Raw genomic sequence first — 24,560 nt, 5'->3', positions numbered from 1 at the left:
GACCAATTCCTGTGTGAAGTGGGGAAAAAATTGGGCTGTTATCACTGATCTTATTTTTATCATATGGTTTGTCAAAGATTCCCCAATCAGGAGATATTCATCTTAAATTGCTTGAGAATTTATCTATAAAAAGGAGTTCAGGTGTGTTTTGTTTTCAATAAAGGAATGTTGATGACAACATATATTGTAACTGTACACTTATATGGTTTAAGGCATCTGTGTTTGTGCACAGAATTTTAAATGGAGGAGTCATGTGTTTCTCAGACTGAACCGACATAAGGACTTTGACAAACAACATCATCAATTCACCTCAAATTAAAGATAGAAGATTGATTGCTGCAGTGGGGACATATACACACATTTAAGTTGCCTTTACAAATAAAGCCCTTAGACTTAAACACCTACAAAGCTTACATTTTGATACACAGGAGAAGTGCTTGAAGATAGCAGTTTGACTAATTTTAACCACTCTCATTTTAAACAAGAACTGTATATTGCCAATGTTGCAGTAAAATAATAAAAATATCCTGTCGATAGCTCCAAGAGTGAATGATATGATTTTTGGTAATCTATGCAATAGCATGTTCAGCGCATTTAACACCTACAGTATGCATACAACTAATACATACTGTATATGTCTGTTGATAACCATTTATATGGTTACAATTGTGGCTACTTTAATAATTATGTGCATGTACAGGCATGGGCAGTAATACAGAAACAAATAACAAGAACATGGGAACAGAAATTTTGTCAGCTTGTTCAGATTCTGCCAAAAACATGATTCTACAGGGCTGCATCACGCTTAAGTTACTACTAGCAATGGCACTTGAATCGAAACTGATCACGAAGGAAAAAAATTGAAGAAAGAAAAATGTGAACACTGCATATTAAAGGAGGATAATAATTTCTTAGACTAACTGGTATGCTCGAAATAACTCAAAATGTGGGCTAGAATATTGAATCCAAATGGTTTGTGGAAAACTCCAGGTGCGTAAGTGTTTTTTCCCCCCCTCAACAAATCAGGACATTCTGTATCCCCAGCTGTTTCCATGGTGATCTGAACTGTAAAATCACAGGAAAGATTTTAGCAAAAGGAAAAACAACAGCTCGAGTGATATGATCAGATGACTGACAACCAAACCACCCACTCCCCAAATAACTACACTTATTTTTTATACAGTTAAAAATGATGTTAACTGTTTGCATATCACAAAAAACAATATTACTGACACTCAACCCTTCCAGAACACAAGGCCTCTTAGATCTGGGCATGCAATGATAGGTTTGTGTACTCTTCATCAATCTGCAACAATCTTCACTCATTAGATTTTTCCCCCCAATCTATTAGCTTGTCCTTATTTTTATTGATTGTTTATGCTCTCTGTCAACACTGCTCCTAATGAAGAACATGGGTTGCACTGTGAGTTTTTTTGAGCATCCATAAGAATGACGAGGGTTCGTTGCAAAAAGACAGTGACTCACTGTGTGTAAGTTAGAGGACAGGAAGTAAGGCCTTTGATATGCAGATAAACCAAGGCCAAAAAAAACAGGTGTCACCTGCTCGCAATAGTGAGGGCAACCGCTGCTGATTCTTGTTATACTGAAAAAATTAAAGGTTCTAGCAGAGGAAAAAATGTCTCCTGTTTGAAATATCCAATGCATTTCAAAAACAGGGCCAAGGGTAAAAGAATCACTAGTTTTTTAAATATACAGTTGGGGATCTGTCAGATGAGATTAATAAACTGTGGAGTATTGTCATGATGATTGTTGTTACTAGGTACAATACATTTTTTTTTTACTGTGATTGTCTTTGAGAGTGTGTTCTCTTCTTTGTATCCCACACAGCAGAAAGGCCTCTCTTTCATGCCTGGCAACATTGCAAATTTCAGTTTAATGTCCACCTATTGAAGGCTCGATAACATGCCTGCCTTGCTAAAAATGTTTTGAAGAGAGTGCACAATCATATATCTCCCTCTTCCTTCAGAGTAAATTTGATTTAATTTTTGTATTTTGTCCAGCCAGATCAACTCTTATCCGTGTTCCATCTTTTTAAAGCAGTGCAATATGAAAGGTAACCACAAGGTGGCAGCATAAACCCACGCCTAAGAAATATTACGTAGGAAAAACTGTTGCACTCATCTGGACACTAATCAAAGCACTAATCTCAAAGCACTCGGCCTCTTGCCTCTCAGCATAATTACCGGACAGGGATATATGCTGAGTTCTAACCTCAGGAAAAATGTGCAGGTTTTATGCGGTTCCTTTTAAGGGCATCCTCACATGGGGAAAATTGAAACTGAGCCCTTTCTTTAATAAATATTCTAATGTTGAAAGTTTTATGTAAATTCTTCAAATAACATATCAGAAATTTTTAATCATAAATCTGGTAATGGAAGAAGCTTTCTGTGGGCTAGCCCACAGGCTGCATCTCAATCAGAGCTGGCCTCTGGCATAGACACTCCATGCAGTCGCTTTAGGGTCACACCCATCCCTGGGCCACACAAATTATTACTTTTTTTGGAACGCATTTTAATTGTGCAGTATTCATCCCCAAATATCCTTGTTTAGGGCCCCCAAACCCCTGAGGCTGGCTTTGATAGCAACACATCCACGCTGAGATCAGATTGCACTGCTGGATAGCTCACGTGCTGTACCCGACGTCCTTCATTTCTTTTCATTTTCCGTCAATCTTCGTTTGATTGTTCACAAGACCAGATAAATAACCCGAGGAAGCTGACTTATCGCCATAATTGAAGGAGAGGCTTTTATCTTTCTCCGCCTGAATGTGAGTTAGTCATTAGGACTTTTATGTTTTTTTATGTTTTAATAACTATAAGATTTAAAGATTTTTATTTTATTCCACTTTCAGCACAGTGATGCTCAAAATAATTATTGCTAATCTACTTGCTCGCTTACGTTTACGTTGGCAGTTGATCTTATGCAGGATGATGTGCAAAATAAAATGCAAGGGATTTCATATAATATCTGTTTGCTGACTGAGGCCAGCAAACAGATATTATTCTGCACTGAACTTAAGGCACGTTACCAGCAATTTCAGTTATGAAGGTGCATTGTGGCAGTACCTACTTTTAAAGCTGTGTTAAACTGCCTGGTGTATCGGGAACATGTCACTTTGAAAAAAATGGCTGTCAAAGTAAATTTTGTTCTTTGTGTGGGTGTCAGAGGTACTAAATAATAGTCAAATAATCTCAACTATCTATGATTATTTTGTACATTTTATGAAACAAGAGTACTAATAGAAGCAAATATTTCAAAACTGACATATGAAACCCCAAACCCCCAAATTCGCCTGTTTCCTGGCCTTAAAATGGTTACCATGGCCTTAAAATGGTTACCACCAACTCTGGTTACCATGACAGACAGATAGTGCAGGACAATAACATTTTTTTGGACTCATTTATGTTGTTAATAACCATACAGATATGAAAACCCTTGTTGTGGAGACAATGACATGTTAGATTTTATTTTATTTTTTCCCCATTGCACTATGAAACCATTTCAGCAGTGTAATGATCGATCTCTCAGACACTCATTTGCCACTTGCAGTGGAACATTTGTGCCGAGCCAATAGCGGCGCAATAAATGCGTGCTGTCATAAATACAAAAAGAACATAACCTTTTTTTTTTCTTTTTCTACTTTTGTAGAATGAAACTGCAGTGCAGCCACTCCTGGCTGTGCAGTCAGTCAAATTCTGAGTCTTGTGCAGTCATTAAGTGCTATTTAAATAAATAAATAGCACTTGCGTAAGAAAATGAAACGCTTAGCACTCTATGTGGCAGCCGCAGTTTTTAAAAGACAGAACCCCACAAAACGATGACTAACAGGGAACTCCCCTACTTTTTCCTTCCTGAAGGGGAACACAGTTTGATATTTGAATCCATTATCTTGCTTCCTGACATGGTTTGATGTCGGAATCCATTATCTCTCTGCCAGACATGGTTTGATTGCTGCCAGACACGGTTTGATACTCGAATCCAGAGACGGTTTGATATTTGAATCCATTATCTCACTTCCATACACAGTTTTATATTTGAATCCATTATCTTGCTGCAGGACATGGTGCTATGCCCTGTCTTGCTGACCTTTTGACCTAGTTTACAGTAACTAACCCCTGGGGAAATGTAATTATCCCATAATTAAGGCGAATACTATGCATCAACCCTCAATCTTGATCCTTTAATGTACACTACTATTCATCTCCCAGATGGTCCAGATAATATACACTAAATGGCCAAAAGTATGTGGACACTTGACATCCAACATCACATCCAAAATTATGGGCATTAATATGGAGTTGGTGCACCCTTTTCTGCTATAACAACCACCACACTTCTGGGAAGACTTTATACTAGAATGTTGGAGCATTGCTGCAGGGATCTGTTTCCATTCAGCATTACTGAGGTCAGGCACTGATTGGGCAATTAGCCCAGGCTCACAGTTGGCTTTCCAATTGATCCTAAAGGTGTTGGATGAGGTTGAGATCAGGGTTCTGTGATGGCCAGTGAAGTTCTTCCACACCGATGTCGACAAACCTTGCTGTGTGCCTGGGGGCATTTTCATGCTGAAACAAAAAAGGGCCTTTCCTAGACTGTTGGGGAAGCACCGAATTGCCTAGATTGTGATTGTATGCTGTAGCATTAAGATTTTCCTTCACTGGAACTAAGGGGCCTAGCTAAAATCATGAGAAACAGCCCCAGACCAAGGGGTGTCCAGATACTTTTGGTCACATAGTGTACATTATTTCACACAATACTTTGCCTGTTCACTGATGATGATATCCAGTACATTCTTCAGGCTGGGGTTGTTTTCTGTGTAGAAAATAAATAGCTTTTTAGATTTATCAAATGCATGTGTATATTATGAGGGATCTATTATTAAGTCTAAGAGCCCCCTGAAAAGCCCCTTCGGTTGGTACATGTTTGCAAGCAAAGTAAAAACAAAAAAACAAAAAACAAACAAGCGAAAGTAAAACCTGTTTAGCATCATCAGAAAGATGCTATCTATGCTAGTAACACATTGGACTCCGTGCCACTATTTAAAGTGCATAGTCCTGCCACCCTCCATGTGAACTCCCGCAGTTACGCGGACATTCAAACCAAAGAATTTCTTATCTGAGAACAGACGGCTTCGTCTAATTCTCCAGTTACTCTTTCCACGGGCTCAGACAGACAGGCACACGGGGTTATCACATAACCTCTAGTCCATCAGTTGATGGAGGAGATCACAACAGGTGAGTCATCTCATAACATTAACATTCTGAAACATATCGAATATGTGTATAAAGGATAACATTATGAGAATAGGCCATAGGAACCAGAACATTCAGGCATCGGCAAAACATAGTTTACCTGGATGAACCGCGTAACATTGGACACCTGTACAGCATGTGTGAGGAGTGACAGGTTTCTCACAGGCTTGGCTTTGGCTGAAAATTATTATTAGATGCCTGGCTTTATAATTGTCAGCCTGACTGCACTGATGTTTCCGTTATCTGTTTTGAGACATAAATCTGAAAAATATTTCTGAATCTTCCTGTAGTGTATTATTATTATTTATTAAACAACAACAACAATAATAATAATAATAATAATTTCAAACTCTTCAGTTGACTGTAAAGATGGTGTATTTGATTCTAAAGCTGGAACGGCCCACACACAGAAGCATATTTAACATGTGTGGCTAGTAGCCTATGTGTGTGCGTGCATTTATCTGAGAGAGAGAGAGAGAGATGTGCATGGGGGGAGGGTCGGTTGACACTGGGACTGAAAACTTCACGGCTGCAAACAGTGACAGCGATCGATGCTTTTACACGACAGTGCGCCGCAAGCAGTATCCAAAGCAACCCCTCCTCTCGACTCCCGCCTCTCTCTCTCTCTCTTCCCTGGAAAAAGCCCATTCTCGCGTCCTGCCGGCGAAAAAAGAGGCGGAAGCACGATGAACCGGAGAGCAGCCGCGCGCAGACATCGCACCTCTCCCAGCGCCGCCGCGATTGCATTGAAGGTTTTGCCTTTGAAATGATTTGACGTTTGCATCCGCTCAAAGTGATGCCGCCGTTAGCTCGCTGAAAACTCGAAGCTGTAGCCCACTCCTCGATAGAGCCCTCTCCCGCTCTCTCCGTGTTCTCGAAAAGCTCTTGATGTTGTGGACTAGCCTACACAGTAATGCGTTGGTGCTAACCAAAAAAAGACAACAGAAAAAAAGATGAAATGTTTTTCCCGCTACCTGCCTTACCTCTTCCGACCTCCGAGCACCATCCTGTCCTCCAGCTGCCATACGGAAGGTAGGACTGCGAGATGCGTCGCGCGCGCGCGCATGTATGTGTGTTTTAGACATTTTTTAAGAACATATATTAGGCAGTAGAAACTGGTTAATATGACTTCTAAACCCAAGCCAGTCGGGCGCAATTCCCAAGTCATGTCTCCCCCTTGGCTACTGGATAGAGATCATTAAGTTGACATATGAGCCAGTATGTATTTCAGGTCTGTACTGTGGATCGCGTGGGGTTGTCCAAATCATAGTTGCATCACTGATGTTTAATTATACGGCAGTAAAAACAGCAAAAACGCACCATCTAAGAAATACAAAGACAAGGAAGCTAAACTATAAGGTTATCAACCCAAAACAGCCCACGTATAAACACATCTTTAGTGGAGTGGTTTATGACAGGCCGTCCGTTCACCCACCCATAGCGAAGAGATCCCGTGCTTTGCATCACGAGGTAGATATAACTAGTTATCCGACCCCACTCCCAGCTTAAAAAGAAAGACGAAAACATGCATAAACTCAAAACACGTGGAATTGCTTCACTCCAGGTTCATGCATCAGAACTTTAAAGCTTGTAATTGTTAATAAACGTTCTCCATATGTGAATACATTTTACAATATTATGGAATATTCTGGATGCAACTTGTTAAAATGTTTTTTTTTCTCTTTTTTTTCTTCTTTTTACACCAGAAAAATTCTAATGCTTACAGATACACGTACGTAGATTGCACTTAGCCATCAAAACACATATGTCAAAGTTAATGAACAAAATAAATAGATGAGCTTAGCCAAAAAGAAATGAGTACAAATTCTGCTTGCTCTTTTCTCGCTGTAAGGACTTCGAAAGCAATCCTTACATACTCAGGAGAACAGAACTAGTCATTCATGCGACGGAAAGGGAGTAAGACTCACGTGATCTGCTGATTTTGCCCAAAGAACCCTATTAATGTAGTGGCACATCAATCAGGCGGTTCTCTATAACTGTCAAGTTTATTTTGGTGGATTAAAGGTTTGGATACAAGTCGTATCTGTACGATGAAGGAGGTTGCCGGTTTGAATCCCAGGAATGAGCAGTGCACACCTCTGTTTGAACTGGGCCTCTTAACTTTCATTGCAGCCATTGTTGCTGTACACACCTATAAACATATAATTATTACCTACAGTATAATCTGGCCATGTAAATGGATAACTCTGCTTTATATAGCTTGTTTTGGATTGTCTTATTATATTTGCCAAACAAGCAAATGAAGCAAAGCAGTGTTGCGCAGAAATTATTATTTTTTTAAATCTGTCATTCAACTCAAAGTATGTGTGGGTTTGGAACACAATGCAGGCACAGTCAGTGGGTTTTGGTACAAAAGTTCCAGTTTTATTAGTTATTGTTAATATTCGCCGCTTTGCCTTACAAGCTGAATAGCGTTCACATACTCTGCAGGCTTTCTGGCCTCTGTGTGACTGAGCAGGTGTGTCAGTTGTGACATAACGGTTTTACAACGTGCCTAAGTCAAACTCCAGCCCTGGAGCGCTGCAGCGTCTGCTGGTTTTCAGGGTGCTCTTGGCACCAGTGGTTCATTAAAAAGTTGTTTATTTGGCTAAAGAATCAACACAATTTGCTCTCAAGGCCTTAATTGGCAGCTGATTGGAGCAAAACCACAAAAACCTGCAGACACTGGGAATTTATTGTTGACAGCCCAGATCGAAAAGGAATATATATAGAATAGCAAATTTAAGGCTGATGCGTCTCTGTCTAATTTTAAGCCAAGATTTTAAGACCAAATTAATCTGCTGTGTTGTCCCCTTTATCCTGTATCTTTCTATTGTAATCTATCCATCCATCCATTATCTATACCCGCTTATCCTGGGGAGGGTCGTAGGGGTTGCTGGAGCCTATCCCAGCGTGCATTGCGGTGACAGGCAAGAATACGTATGTCTATGCAAGAATTCACCCTGGACAGGCCACCAATCTATCGCAGGGCATATCTATTGTAATCTCTATCCTAATGTTATATTTGTCCGATGATTCTTTTCTTCACACTGTTTTAATTCCTTACACGCCTGCTTTCTTTTTCCATGTGTCGCTAAATTTAAGTAATTTCTTTATTGAGTTCGTTGTTTCCTCCACTTTGCTTGTATCATGTTACTGTAATGTAATCATCTCATGTTATACTGCATATCTGTTGGGTTCTGGGATCAATTCCGTCTCAGTTCAGTCAGTTTGGGAAATTAATTGAGATTCAGTTCACAAACTAAATAAATCTTCGTAGAACAGTTTGAACATTTTTCTATTCATGAGCTGAATTTAAATTCTTGTCCTGAATTGATTGAAATGAAGTGGAATTGATTCCAATCCTAATAGCTGTTATTCTTTTATTTTCTGTATTCCTCATGTGTTTTCTTGTACTCTGCATGAAATGTGTTCAATGTGCTGAATAAATAAATATAATATAAAAAATTATTGCATTAAGCTATAACAAACTAAAGTGGATAAATGAAATAAAAATAATGCAAGAATGAGAATTGTTGCTAGTAAAAAAAACATTTTAGAAAAAATTACAACGGTTTCAGTGTATAATTAGCCACCATTTCATCTTCAAATAGGGTAAGCTGTTTTCTTTGGCAAATTATGTGTTTATACAGAATTAATTATTCTTCTGAGATTTCTTTTTTTTAAGTTCCCCCTTTTCTGGCCTTACTTCCCTTGCACTGGGGATTATGACTGTATATGTGGTGGCGGGAGGGGGGGGGGGGGCGTGCAGATGGGGTGGGGTAGGGAGGCTTGTGGCTTGGTACATGTCCCTGGGGCTGCATTAGAAACATACGCATTACTCCGGGGAACCAAAAAGACAGTTGTTTTTAAATCATGTTTATGACTTCCTGTTCCCTCTGATGTAACAGAGGCAGAGCCAGCAACAGAAGCAGTAATAGTCTTAGAAGGCTGCTTCTCGTAGAAGCCACTAAAATGCTGTTGAAAAAAAAGTGTGTTCACTTTTTTTCTTCTTCTTCTTTGTTTTTTTTTTGTTGTTGTTTTTTTGGAGCTGAAAGCTGTATCAAAGCCCAGCTGGTTCTCTAACAGATGAGCCTGATGGAGGCTTCAGAACAATCAGAGGCGAGCTGAACGCCTGACTGAATATCGTCATTTAGGCTGAAGAGAAAACAGAGCCGGGCAACAGGAAGCAGCTGGAACCTGCCGGCTGTTAGAGAAGAAGCTAACGCCATTGGCTGGCTGTGTGAGTAGGATCCCGTGGACAGCCATCAGCCCATTGGCTGGCTGTGTAAGTAGGATCCAGGGAGCAGCTATCAGCCCATTGGCAAGCTGTGTGAGGAGGGTCTAGTGGGCAGCTATCAGCCCATTGGCTGGCTGCGTCAGGAGGATCTAGAGGGTAGCTATCTGCCCATTGGCTGACTATCAGGAGGATCCGTCGGGCCAGTAGCAGAGATAAGTGCTGTTTTTTTTCTTTTCTTTGTGGCCACTTCAGAGGAACTAAATGAGCTGTGAAGGCAGCGCAGCTGACCGGAATTTATATGTGACTGTGGGCTCAGCCCTGAGCGGCCTGTGGGGGAGGCAGGGGTCTGGGGGTGGGGGGGGTTTCGGGGGGGATGCTTCTGGAAAAAGTAGCAGATGCGTGGCTGATCATCGCCAAGGCGACGAAGCGGTGCCAGACTTGGGGACAAGCTATCGGAGGGACACAGAAACGCAAGGCCAGGGGGGACCTGGTGCTCTATGATGACTTTTAGCCTGCACTCCCCAAGAGGGGGCTGCTGTCGGAGGGGGGGGCATACTGTACATATGGCTCCAGCTTTGACCTGCAGACCTCTCTGGGGGGCCCATGAGTGCGGATAGCGTGGGTCAAGCTCCTGGCTTCAGTTTTGCCCCGTCGGAGAGAGTGCCCCGGCCGCTAGGACTGGTACAGCCACCTCCGTCTTTCATTGCTTAACATCAGCGTAGCTCTCCTGACAGAGGCCAGGTGGGGGGGCCTGTGTGGATAACACACCAGGGGCAGCCCCCGAGAGAGGGACCCCATGCTGTAACGCGCCTCCCGTCCTGAGACGGGGCGTGGACTCGAACATCTCAGAAAAAAAAGCCGGTGGATCGATAGGGCCAGTATCGCCATGGAGACCAAGGGATCGGTGGGGAGAGAGAGGGTAGAGTTTCCTTCTCCCGTGTCAGACGGAGGCTAAAATTTCTCTCTCTTTCTCTCTCCCTCTCCCTCTCCCCGAGCTGGGCGATCAATGCGCCAGACCGCGGAGGCGCAGGAACGAGAGGGAGCTATTCTCGACCGCGACAGCGACCGTGACCAATTCCAGAGCCACTATTTCCCACTAAATCCATGTGACGCCCGGAATGGGCCCCATCTGCACGCCCGTTCCCTCTCTGTTCACCCCTGTGATTCATTTGACACGTCAACCGCTTTCATGAAAGCTTAGGTTTGAGGTAACAGTTTATTTTCTGCTTGTGTGTCTTATCTGAAGAGGGGGGGATAAAAAAAGAGATTAATAATCATATAAAACCCTGCCTTTGACTCATATGCTAAACAGCTGCTTCCAGGTTTGGGTTTGCTGGCTTTCACAGGCAGTCCAGTTCCACTCAGGATTGGAAGAGTGACGTTAAACAGACAGATTCTAAACCCTAAACCGCAGTGTGGAAGACTCTTGTCCCTCAATTTAGGATTCCACTTGGGGGTGCAGGGGATTGACAGCCAGGCACAATGGGCAGGACTGTGGGAGGATTAGTCATGGCGGGGGGAGGGGGGTGGGGGGTGGGGGCGTTGTCGAGACTGGAACCGGAAAAGTAAAAGTAATAAGTGTGGCTCTGTGGCGGCAGCTGAAGAACTTTGGCTTTTGTGACTTTTCGAGGTTTGCAGGTTTGAGTCTCAGGTGGGGGGAACGCTGCCATGGAAACCTTGAGTGAGGCATGACACTTGAATTGGTTCAGTAAATACAGAGTATGAACAGAAACACGGGCAGGTGGGGGTACTGCTTCGGAAGTAATTAAGAGGCCGCGTGAAATGTACAGTTTCACAGCTTATGGGGACGCGTCTGTGTATAAAAATATAACTTTCATGAACTGTTGAATGCTTTTGATTTGAATCCAAACGGACATATTGTCATTCAGAACATTTATTCGCAGAAACTGGAAAGTGGGCAAAATATACAAAATATACAAAGTTGCTATACATTTAATAATGCAAACTGAACAAGTGTATACACCCATAAATAAATAATGAAAATAACAATGTCTTCACTTAGGGAGGGTTCAACTGTCAATATTTGGTGGTGTAACCACAATTCTTCTTCAAAAAATATTTTTTCAGAGCTGTATGTATATGACCCTGGATAAGATATTAAAGCCACGAAGATGCCCTGATGTCCTGACTGTAGTAGTAGAGCTGTGTACTGGGGATATTAAACGGCCACTTGACAGGTCCTCTCTGTGGAGTACTGTTCTCCAAGGTTAGCCATGCCTATACAACAGCAGCCCCTGGGGGGTAGCTGATGAGAGAGTGGGGGGGGGGGGGGGGCTGGGGTGGGGGCAGTGGGGGGGGGGGTGTCTAAAGTGATGGGGTTCACGAGAAAAAGAGGGGAAGGTTGTAAGTAAAGGGCAAAGGAGTCAGACCGAGTGACAGAATGAGATAAAAGAGAGAGAGAGAGATAGAGAGGGAAGAATTGTGACTGAGGGCGATGGAGGGAAGAAAGAACGAGGGAAAAACAGAGGAAAATAAAGTAAAGAGAGGATTGGAAATTGAGGGGATGAACACAAAAAAAAGTGTGAGAGAGAGAGCGAGAAAATATTTTAAAATATCTGTCCACAGTCTGTGACCGAATGCTTGAGAAAAACATAAAAAAACAAACTGAACATAGAGTATAGAAAAGATGTGGCCTTCAGCGCTGAATGTTCTTGGCTTGTTGTTGTAAGGAATCTCAGCTTGCATCTTGCCTTGTAGCACATCGCTCTGTTCTTCTGAAGCTCGCTGCATCACATCTTTGTGTCTGAAATACCCCGCCGCCGCAGAACCTCCCAGTGTACTTTGCTCCAGGGCGATGAGTTCGTATTCGTTGCGTCGATAGTGGTTTTTTTTCTGACGAGGCATAATAACGAATGTATTCTGGTACAGTGGAGCCTCTCTGTATTTTTTTAATAAGAAGTGGATTTAGTCTTCTTCATTGCTGGAAGTGATCCTGCTCCTCTTTTGAAGTGCCATTTCCTTCGTGACTCAACAAACGCCGGCCCATCGCGAGTTCGGGCCATGTTACGACTCCCCCCCACCCCCGCGGGGGTAGCACATGTGCTGCTCTACGTGAAATATCACCTTCGTCACTTGCGTGTGATCAGCCGTGCCTTCTCTCGCACACAATAACTCAAAGAGGGAATGCGTGTTTCTGGAATGTTCCTGTTTCCTTGGCCCTCTTCATGGCACTGTACTGGGGCCAGGGGGCGGCGCTTGGTCTTAATACAGAGGCAGAGTTTATTTTCCTACCAGATGCCTCACACAGCAATGTGGGGTGGTACACAGCGAGGGGGTGGCACAACCTGTGGAAGATAAACGGCTTTGCTCTCGGCGCCAGCAGAAGACTCCTCACCTCTGGAGGTGGCCCTTGCGCTCTGAAGAGAGGGGAAAGGAGCAGCTCAGTTTGGCGAACGCTGACACGGGATCTGTGACATCACTATCCCATCGGTTTTGCAGGGGACTGGTTCATCCCAGATGCCGTGGAAAGATGAGAAGACAGAATGGAGGGTTTACCTTTACAGAGTTTGTGTGTCATTTCAGAGGCAGGTGAACACAGAAGTCTGGAGGTAATTGTTCACTGGGCTCAGAAACTGAAGAATGGGTCTCAACGGTGTGGCAGTGTAGTATAATGGGCAAGGAACTTGTCTAGGTCTTGTCACCTAAAGGTCACAGGTTTGATCCCCGGGAAGGACATTGCCGTTGTACCCTTGAGCAAGGTACTTAACCTGCATTGCTTCAGTATATATCCAGCTGTATAAATGGAGGCAGTGTAAATCCTATGTAAAAAAATTGTGTTGCTCTGGATAAGAGTTGTGCAAGTCTGCTAAATGCCTGTAATGTAATGTAACATGCACTCCTTTCACACTCTTGCTGCTGATTGGCTGGGGCCAGTGGATCCGCCCTCTGCTGGTATCACAGTAACGTCCCTGCCGCGCAGCTGACAGACCGGCCTTTGTGTTTCGCGTCCGCCTGCTTCCTGCCTCAGACCTGAAAAGGGGAGCCCGGCCTTCTTGGCATTCCGTGACCAGCGCCTGCACGAGTGAGCGGAACCTTATCGCGCCAGACGAGCAGAACCTTATCGCCATCTCCACGGTTACTGTCCCCGGGCGTAGGACCGCCCTCCGTTATCTTGTACTGTCCGAATTACTGCGCTGCCAGGCTTATGAAGACCAGAGGTGTCCCAGAGGCCTTTGCAGTGACAGGGCGGCCATCTTATTCCCCATCGCATCCCATGGGGGGGTCTATGAGGTGGCAGGGGGGGTCAGGAGAAACTCAGAAACTCTGGGGGTTTTTTAAGACCAGGCCTGATACAATGCTAGATACTATCTAGTTTATAGGTAAATTGTGAGCATTAGGTACGCATTAGTGGTGGGAAACTGGCGAGTATAGTTCGGCCGATTGGCCCTGTTCTCGTTATTATGTCCCCTACCCTCAGCGTGGCGCTTTAGGCGACCAAAGATTAAGGCTGCCCGATACAGAAATAATTTAGTTCCTTCAGCCATCAGTGTATTAAATTGTAATGAGGAAACTCTGGTAGGCACTAAGCTATTTATATGAGGTACGGGTGTGTCTTTGTGCTGTGTGTTATATATTGTAGTGTCAGTTCATTCTTTTATGTTTTTGTACTGCGTTTGATCTTACTGCAGCACATCAGTTGACCTCCGGGTTCATAATGATGTCTGAGTCGTATGTCCTGTTGTGTTGTGAGCATGTTTGGCAGGTGGGTGTGGCCATGAGGAGATGGGGGGCGGGACTACATTTGCATCTGAAGGGACATTCAGAAGCAGAGCACAGGTGTTTTGAACGTGGGCGAGCTTGAGAGAGACAGACATTTTTTGTGGGGGGGGGTGGAGGATGAGTCACAGGAAATTGAGCCTCCGCTGCTTTTCGCAGGTATTTATAGCGGAGCGACTTGTCGCAGAATTAGAAGGGAGGGCGTAGAGAGATGTGGCATGCTGGGAGCCTCAGCCTGAATGAACGTCTCTTTTTTTGTATGGCGGTTGAACGGGCGACGGGCTAAACGCACGATTAGAGCCGAACGTCTCAGCGCTCAGACGGGCCTCTCTCTCTCACTCTGTCTGTCTCTCTCTCTATCTCTCTCACTCTGTCTGTCTCTCTCTCTCTTCTCTCTCTCTCACTCTCTATCTCTCTCACTCTGTCTGTCTCTCTCTCTATCTCTCTCACTCTGTCTCTCTCTCTCTTTCTCTCTCTCTCACTCTCTATCTCTCTCACTCTGTCTGTCTCTGTCTCACTCTCTATCTCTCTCACTCTGTCTGTCTCTCTCTCACTCTCTATCTCTCTCACTCTGTCTGTCTCTCTCTCTTTCTCTCTCTCTCACTCTCTATCTCTCTCACTCTGTCTGTCTCTCTCTCACTCTCTATCTCTCTCACTCTGTCTGTCTCTCTCTCTCTCTCTATCTCTCTCACTCTGTCTGTCTGTCTCTCTCTCTCTCTTTCTCTCTCTCTCTCTCTCTCTCTCTCACTCTCTATCTCTCTCACTCTGTCTGTCTCTCTCTCTTTCTCTCTCTCTCACTCTGTCTGTCTCTCTCTCTCTCTCTCTCTCTCTCACTCTCACTTCTCTCTCTTTCTCTCTTTCTCTCTCTCTCTCTCTCACTCTCTATCTCTCTCACTCTGTCTGTCTGTCTCTCTCTCTCTTTCTCTCTCTCTCTCTCTCACTCTCTCTCTCTCACTCTGTCTCTCTCTCTCTCTTTCTCTCTCTCACTCTCTATCTCTCTCACTCTGTCTGTCTCTCTCTCTCTTTCTCTCTCTCTCTCTCACTCTGTCTCTCTCTCTCTCTCTCTTTCTCTCTCTCTCTCTCTCACTCTCTCTCTCGCAGTCATGACGTTTGCGAACGCGCTCCTGTGCGGCTGATTTCTGCGGCACTTTACGGCGCTGACACCCCTTGATTTTCGGGCGTAATGGTTACTTTGTTCCTCTTTTCTGTTTAAAGTGACACGTTCTCTGGGGGACGTTCAGACAGCTGTGTTCCAGCAGTGTGTTATTACCCTTTATCTCCTGCTCAGAGTGAGACTCAGATTTCTGCTCTAGTTTAACTGTAATTGCTGCTCGTCCTCTTACAGGTTTCAGTGAAATTCAGTTTTTTAGTTTTCTGGTGCCAGAGTAAAAACTTGGGGGGGTGGGGGGTGGGGGGTGTGCAGTGTGGAGTCACAGTGAATTCAGCTGCTCATTGGAGTGGTTCTCAGTGTCCGGTGACTGAATACAGCTGCTCATCTGGATGCAGCATAGAGTGAATGTCAATACAGATGCTCATTGGGGTCGTTATTAGTGTAGACTAACTGTGACTGCAGTGTACACTGACTGCGACTGCAGTGCAGACTAACTGCAACTGCAGTGTAGACTAACTGCGACTGCAGTGTACACTGACTGCGACTGCAGTGCAGACTAACTGCAACTGCAGTGCAGACTAACTGTGACTGCAGCGTAAACTAACTGACTGCAGCATAGACTAACTGCGCCTGCAGCGCAGACTAACTGCGACTGCAGTGCAGACTAACTGTGACTGCAGCGTGGACTAACTGCGACTGCAGCGTAGACTACCTGCGCCTGCAGCGCAGACTAACTGCGACTGCAGTGCAGACTAACTGTGACTGCAGCGTGGACTAACTGCGACTGCAGCGTAGACTACCTGCGCCTGCAGCGCAGACTAACTGCGACTGCAGTGTAGATAACTGAAACTGCAGTGTGGACTATCTGCGACTGCAGTGTAGACTAACTGAGACTGCAGGGTAGATAGCTGAGACTGCAGTGTAGGCTGACTGGGACTGCAGTGTGGATAACTGAGACTGCAGTGTAGACTATCTGCGACTGCAGTGTAGACTAACTGAGACTGCAGTGTAGATAACTGAGACTGCAGTGTAGACTAACTGCGAATGCAGTGTGGACTAACTGCGACTGCAGCGTAGACTGACTGTAACTGCAGTGCAGACTAACTGTGACTGCAGTGTAGACCTATCTGCGACTGCAGTGTAGACTAACTGGGACTGCAGTGTAGATAACTGAGACTGCAGTGTAGACTATCTGCGACTGCAGTGTAGACTAACTGAGACTGCAGTGTAGATAACTGAGACTGCAGTGTAGACTATCTGCGACTGCAGTGTAGACTAACTGAGACTGCAGTGTAGATAACTGAGACTGCAGTGTAGACTAACTGAGGCTGCAGTGTAGATAACTGTGACTGCAGTGCAGATAGCTGAGACTGCAGCGTAGACTAACTGCGACTGCAGTGTAGACTAACTGAGACTGCAGTGTACATAACTGAGACTGCAGTGTAGACTATCTGCGACTGCAGTGTAGACTAACTGAGACTGCAGTGTAGATAACTGAGACTGCAGTGTAGACTATCTGCGACTGCAGTGTAGACTAACTGAGACTGCAGTGTAGATAACTGAGACTGCAGTGTAGACTATCTGCGACTGCAGTGTAGACTAACTGAGACTGCAGTGTAGATAACTGAGACTGCAGTGTAGACTAACTGCGACTGCAGTGCAGACTAACTGTGACTGCAGTGTAGACTAACTACGACTGCAGTGTAGACTGACTGTGACTGCAGTGTAGACTGAGACTGCAGTGTAGACTATCTGCGACTGCAGTGTAGACTAACTGAGACTGCAGTGCAGATAACTGAGACTGCAGTGTAGACTAACTGCTAATGCAGTGTGGACTAACTGCGACTGCAGTGTAGACTGACTGTGACTGCAGTGTAGACTGAGACTGCAGTGTAGGCTGACTGCGACTGCAGTGTAGACTAACTGAGACTGCAGTGTAGATAACTGAGACTGCAGTGTAGACTATCTGCGACTGCAGTGTAGACTAACTGAGACTGCAATGTAGATAACTGAGACTGCAGTGTAGACTAACTGCGAATGCAGTGAAGACTAACTGTGACTGCAGTGCAGACTAACTGTGACTGCAGTGTAGACTAACTGCGACTGCAGTGTAGACTGACTGTGACTGCAGAGTAGACTGAGACTGCAGTGTAGACTGACTGCGACTGCAGTGTAGACTAACTGAGACTGCAGTGTAGATAACTGAATCTGCAGTGTAGACTAACTGCGAATGCAGTGTACACTAACTGCGACTGCAGCGTAGACTGACTGTGACTTCAGTGCAGACTAACTGTGACTGCAGTGTAGAGTAACTGCGACTGCAGTGTAGACTGACTGTGACTGCAGTGTAGACTATCTGCGACTGCAGTGTAGACTAACTGAGACTGCAGTGCGGATAGCTGAGACTGCAGTGTAGACTATCTGCGACTGCAGTGTAGACTAACTGAGACTGCAGTGTCGACTAACTGCAAATGCAGTGTAGACTAACTGCGACTGCAGCGCAGACTGACTGTGACTGCAGTGCAGACTGACTGTGACTGCAGTGTATACTAACTGTGACTGCAGTGTAGACTGACTGAGACTGCAGTGTAGACTGACTGCGACTGCAGTGTAGACTAACTGAGACTGCAGTGTAGATAACTGAGACTGCAGTGTAGACTATCTGCGACTGCAGTGTAAACTAACTGAGACTGCAGTGTAGATAACTGAAACTGCAGTGTAGACTAACTGCGACTTCAGCGTAGACTGACTGTGACTGCAGTGTAGACTGAGACTGCAGTGTAGACTGAGACTGCAGTGTAGACTAACTGAGACTGCAGTGTAGACTGACTGAGACTGCAGTGTAGACTGAGACTGCTGTGTAGACTGACTGTGACTGCATTGTAGACTGAGACTGCAGTGTAGACCGACTGAGACTGCAGTGTAGATAACTGAGACTGCAGTGTAGACTATCTGCGACTGCAGTGTAGGCTGACTGTGACTGCCATGCCCTGATTCATCTGCAGTGTGGAGTGACAGAATGCAGCTGCTCACTGGCATTGACTCTCTGCGATCACAGCTGCGAGCCTGTGACTGAACACAGCTGCTCATCCATGTTGTATGCAGTGCAGATACAGACTGCGAATGCTAGTGCCTGCTAGCTCCTCTCTGCAGGGGCGAAGGCCATACATTACAGTGATACAGATACTGGATGTGACAGGTCAGAAGTGAAGAGGCGTCTTTTGTTCCTGAGATGTTTTCTAGCCCTGCAGAGCTCAGCAAAGACATCTGCAGCTGCAGAAACACGACAAAGGAGGTTTACAAGTGCTGCTCTCATGGGAGGCAGGGGTGATGAATGAGGCTCTTCATATACTGTATGGATGTGTGTGCGTGTGTTTGTGTGTGTGTGTGTGAGTGTGTGCATGTGTGTGAGTGTTTGTTTGTGTGTGTGTGTGTGTGTGTGTGTGTGGGTGTGTTTGTGTGTGTGTGTGCATGTGTGGGTATATGTGTGTTTGTGTGTGTGTGGGTGGGTGTGTGTGTGTGCATGTGTGTGTATGCGTGTGCATGTGTGTATAGTATACATATGTATGTACAAGTAAGATGCTGAAGTAGACCCCAAGTCACCACTGAATATATGAACATTTTCAGCACCAAGGACAGCGGCTGTCCCCTGCCTCCATTAACAGGGAGTTTTACTTAATATTCTGTCACTGTAGCATTACTTTTGAGTGCTGGACCTGCGAGCTGAATTGAGTCAATTACAAACCAGCCAATGAAAAATAATGACAGGTAATTACATTTTACATTAATATTCCCGATCCTGCGAAGTGTGGACTTTGTTAAGGTTTCCATTCAGGCGTTCATCAGCCTGAGGCACACCTGTGCCTTAGCTGGGGGCCCCTCTCAGACTATCACTTGCTGATATCATACTCACCATCGTTAATTGGGGCCCCGAATTGGCATCTGAACATTTAACTGTGTTTAACTGTAACACAGGGGTGTGTGGGAGTTAGACCGAGACACAACCCTGGTGTGGTTTAATTCTGTGTTTTGACAGTTGCTGGCTTGCTGGCTGGCTAATTACCTGACATTAGGCCTGCTGGTTTCTGATTCGCATGTGGCGACGGAAAAGAGAGGTTCACTTCGGGTCCGGTATCTCTGTGGGCTAGGTGGCTTGTACTCCAGGTGGGTCATTTGATCACTGGGGGCGGGGCCTTTAGGATGGGGGCAGGGCCTTTAGGACAGGTGTCCCTGCAAGCTCCACGCTCAATGCTCGGACATAGGGACACCTTCACAGCACTATTGGACAAGGAGAGGAGGGGGAGGGGCTGAGTGTTAGCAGTGGAGACCAATCCAGAGGTAGGACCACAGTGGCCCCGCCCCCTTCGTGTCAGCTCTGAGTTCCCTCTTTGGACACGTGCCAGAGGAAGGGACGCATTTCAGTCAGAGGTGGAAAGTCCAAAGGTCAGAAAGAAAAGTCCTGCCATGTTTTTCTTCCACCCATGAACTCAGCCAGCTGATTTCACTAATTAGCTCTACCTCTTGGCTGAAGAATTGTGCTAATTAACAAGACCAGGTGGTTGGAACAAAATACTGGAGAGGGGGGGCTTTTACTTTCCGAACCTCCACTGATTCCAGTTGTGTCTTTTTATCTGAATGCTGTTTTTTTCCCCACATCTTGCCTATCTTGAGCTCCCATTCCGGCACCTGGAGTACACCTGGGACCGAATGGAAGAAGCCGTTGTTGAAACAACATCGATTTTATGATCAGAGTGTTCCTCGTTTGGCAGAGAGGGTGCTTGTCTTGAGTGCACGGCCAATTAATGTCAAGTTGTCTGAATAATATATGAGCTATCTGAGGAAGCTATAAAATAGAAGATGTCCTCGTGACTAACACAATGTTTAATGTGTCATAATGCTGCTAAATATGTGTTTTTCTGTGAGCCATTGCTCACGCCTTGCAGTGTGTCTTCTGCAAAGTTTTGATCAGCACCGTCTGTCTTTGAGCCTCAACGCCTTTGAGCCACAGAAAACATACGTACAATCATTTTTGTTCATAAACTGTGTGTAAGAATGTTTCCACGAGCATTTTGGCATTCATCATTTTTTTTTCTTTTCTTTATTTGTTCATCGCTGTTTCCTTATGCTAATCTCACGAACAGGATTGCGCATTAAATTTACAAACAGTCAGCATTCACCATCTCATACACCTGGAATACACACAAAAACAAAGGTCTGCGCATGTGTCATGAATTCCATATTGGTTTTTCATGGGAACATTTATAAGAACAAAAGTAAGAATCATTTAAGAAAAATTTTGTGAATGAGTCCCACTGAGTAAAGGAATCCTCATCATATGAATGTAGTAGCAATCTCTTGCCAGTAGGGGTCAAGGGTGCATTGAGGGGCCCCATTCTGTAGCGTGCCAGCTTGTTTAACATGCAGCGACAGGTGCGTGGCCTGGGTGTCTTTTTCAAATAACAGGGTAGAGGGGCAGAGAGAGAGAGATGGGAAGGAAGGAAGGAAGGAATTAAGGAAGGCAGGAAAGGTGAAGCCAGGCCAAAAAACCGTGGAGTCATGAGACAGTGATGCTCTGTGGTTCACCTGTTTAGGTGTGACATCACAAATATGAGATTAGATGCTCTTACTAATACTGATGTCACAATCACTACTGGTAACTATGGACACAGTGGAGTTCTTTTCAATTTAGAAAAAAAAACATTCGAAGAAGCCTAGTTTTCAAAGGGCTAATTAAACTGCCTTGTGCTTCTGTAACTAATGGTCTCTGTACAGCACATTTGTTTTCTCCTGCGTGGGACAGATGCTAGCTCTACAGGAAGTGTGTGTACAATGGACTTGGAAAAATCCTGGTCTTCACACATGCAGCTGAAACACAAACCACCCGTTTGGATGCTGGTGTCATCACAGCCATAAAATCTGGTTTAAAAGCAGATTTCACGTGTAATTGAACCGTGGTCGTGTAATCCCCCAGTGCGGCTGTCTCTAACGCGGGATTTTGTTTCTTCTTTTCAATTCAAATGTTGTGACGCCCCACCCCCACCACAACCCTCCACTTAATCTTGTGGGATTAGGGATCTGGGATTTCACAGGAGCGGGGTGAATGGGAATCTATAGGAAGAGGGTGATTTGTGCATCTGGGACCGGATTGGACAGCAGAGACCCGCTGTAATGGAGAGAAATATATGCTCACCCCCCGGGCATTTTCGTTCATAATGAAACAACACAACAACATTGTGTAATTTCTCTGTGTGCTTCATCGTGGACATGGGGATTTGTCTAATGTCCAATAGAAAAGGCTGCTGGGGGCTGAAGGGGATGCAGAAATAGCCATCGATGCATTCTTTAAGACTGGATGTAGGACACCATCATGCTGTTACATGAACCTCACATTGGAAAATGAAGGATAAAGGAGACGCCATTTTGTTCTGTCGGTTATATCTGGAGATTATTGGAGGAGCTTGGTAAACAAGTAACTTGGTTTCCCATGAGCTCGAACAAGTACTTTCTGTTCTGGAAAAACTGGGTCTCTTTAGATCGGTTTGTTTTTCCCTCTAGTAGAACCACAGCTATCATAGGACTGGCCCATCCTCTATCACTATGCTCGTGTGTGTGCACACACACACACGAGCACACACGCACACACACCCACATACACACACACACTCACAAACACACACGCACATGCTCACACACTCTATCACTATGCTTGTGTGTGTGCACACACACACAAGCACACACACACACAGACACAGCCACATACACACACACACTCACAAACACACACAGCACATGCGCACACACTCTATCACTATGCTCGTGTGTGTGCACACACACACACGAGCACACACGCACACACACCCACATACACACACACTCACACACACACACGCACACACACCCACATACACACACACACATCACAAACACACACGCACATGCTCACACACTCTATCACTATGCTTGTGTGTGTGCACACACACACACTCACAAACACACACACACAAGCACACACACACATACACACACAAGCACGCACGCACAGACACACCCACACACACACAAGCACACATGCACACACACGGAGTGGGGACGGAGTGTAGCACAGTGGGTAAGGAACTGGGCTTGTAACCGAAAGGTCGCAGGTTCGATTCCCGGGTAGGACACTGCCGTTGTACGCTTGAGCAAGGTACTTAACCTGCATTGCTTCAGTATATATCCAGCTGTATAAATGGATACGATGTAAAATGCTATGTAAAAGTTGTGTAAGTCGCTCTGGATAAGAGCGTCTGCCAAATGCCTGTAATGTAATGTAATGTAATGCACAGACACACCCACATACACACACACTCACAAACACACAAGCACATACACACACGAGCACACACGCACAGACACGCACACACACACACACGCTCATGTACACACATATACACACGAGCACACACTTACACACACATGGACACACACACACACACACATTCTTGCTAAACCTGTAAAAGTCAATCTAGTATTATGCCCAAGTGTCACATGGGCTTGTACCCAATCAACAGATTTAACTTTTTATTTTACAAGTGAATGCGAGCATTACACTTTTTCTCCAAGAAACTGATAAAATTTGCAGATTTGCATATAACTGCAAGTCAAAGTTAAAATAGAAAAGTGTGTATGTTTCACAATATGCTCAGGTTCTTATTGTGAAATGTACATACTTGTCTGTTGCTTTTCTGTGTAACCCAAGCATGACTATGATTCTGGACTAAAAGTAGGTTGCAGACGTTTATGATGCTAATCTGCTATTGGGACAGCTTTACTATCATTACATTACTTAAGAAAATGATGTAAGAAGTGTCCTTCTGGCACCGGGGCCTACTGCTGGAAGGCACGGTTTTTTCCCAGCATGCATCGTACCCGGTCAGCGCACTCAGGAGCACATTATCGGCCTGCCTTGAAGACGCACGCTGCGATTGCTGCAATCACTTGGTATTCTTCTGAACTTCGCGTCCTCCTCCTGACAAGGACAGGGAAGCTGCAGCTGCACCGAGACATTGGAGGGATGGGGGGTGGGGGGGTGTGCACATTTTAAAAAGCTCGGCAATTGGCCGTCCCTCAATAAGGCTTTCTAAATGAGACTCAATGAGCCCTGCCAAAGTGGCTGATAGTGGCACAATATCACCAGAGTGATAGTTGGGAAACTTTTTTTTTTTGCTCTCACTGTGCACACGTGCAGTGTAGGGCCAAGAGTTGAACTCCCCCCCCCCCACCATTTCTTTGAGTGTGTAAGGATTTGTCTCATGACACTGTATACATGAGTACCAGTGAGGCATGGCTGCATGTGTGTTCCCACTACTTTACATTACATTACATTTATTTGGCAGACGCTTTTATCCAAAGCGACGTACAAAAAGTGCATTTCATGGTCATAGACAACTACTAAACACAGGTTCAGTAAGATACAATACTTATTTTGTACAGCTATTTCTAGCCAAGAACACAGTTTAGTTCACACAGTGAACACTATTCTGACCTAACCTCTGCAAAGCCAACTAGGCAGAAGAATAAGCTACAGTATTAGGCCAAATGCAAATTACAAAAAATGCTGGGATGGGGCAACATGTAACAAGTGTCATAAAAGCGGGGGGGGGGGGGGATTTAGAGTGAAATATACAGCGTGGTGGTAGTTAGTCTAGGTATAGTCTGAAGAGATGAGTCTTCAGGCCACGGCGGAAGATGGGTAGTGAGGGGGAGGTTCGGAGAAGGACGGGGAGTTCGTTCCACCACTGGGGAGCTAGGGTGGAGAAGCTCTGTGATCCCTTTGGTCGGGTGGGAGGGGTTACAAGGCGCCCTGCTGCCGCAGAGTGGAGTGGTCGAGCAGGCACATAGGATCGAATCATGTCCTGCAAGTAGATGGGGGCCGTCCTGTTGGCTGCAGTGTAGGCAAGGCTCAAGGCTTTGAACCGGATCCTGGCAGCGACCGGTAGCCAGTGGAGAGATCGCAGCAGAGGAGTGACGTGGGAGAATTGGGGAAGGTTGTAGATGAGTCGGGCAGCGGCATTCTGAATCATCTGTAGTGGCTGTATGGCACAAGCTGGCAGGCTTACAAGGAGAGAGTTGCAGTAATCAAGGCGAGAGGTCACCGTAGCCTGGACGAGCAGCTGGGTAGAGTGCGTCGTCAGGTATGGTCGAATCCTTCTGATGTTGT

General features: G+C 45.1%; 1 protein-coding gene across 1 annotated transcript in view; it reads left to right on the top strand.

Moving 5' to 3' along the window:
* Nucleotides 1–5,825: 5,825 nt before the first annotated feature.
* Nucleotides 5,826–24,560, top strand: part of LOC135263686 (serine/threonine-protein phosphatase 2A 55 kDa regulatory subunit B beta isoform-like) — a 74,898-nt gene continuing 56,163 nt past the window's right edge. Inside the window, exon 1 of the mRNA XM_064351998.1 lies at nt 5,826–6,305. Coding sequence (XP_064208068.1) covers nt 6,227–6,305 — 79 coding nt within the window. The 5' untranslated portion in view covers nt 5,826–6,226. The remainder of the gene's footprint in view (nt 6,306–24,560) is intronic.

Source organism: Anguilla rostrata, chromosome 9 (assembly GCF_018555375.3).
Source record: "Anguilla rostrata isolate EN2019 chromosome 9, ASM1855537v3, whole genome shotgun sequence".
NCBI classification, from domain to species: Eukaryota; Metazoa; Chordata; class Actinopteri; order Anguilliformes; family Anguillidae; genus Anguilla; species Anguilla rostrata.
This window is presented reverse-complemented; position numbering and strand designations above follow the sequence as displayed.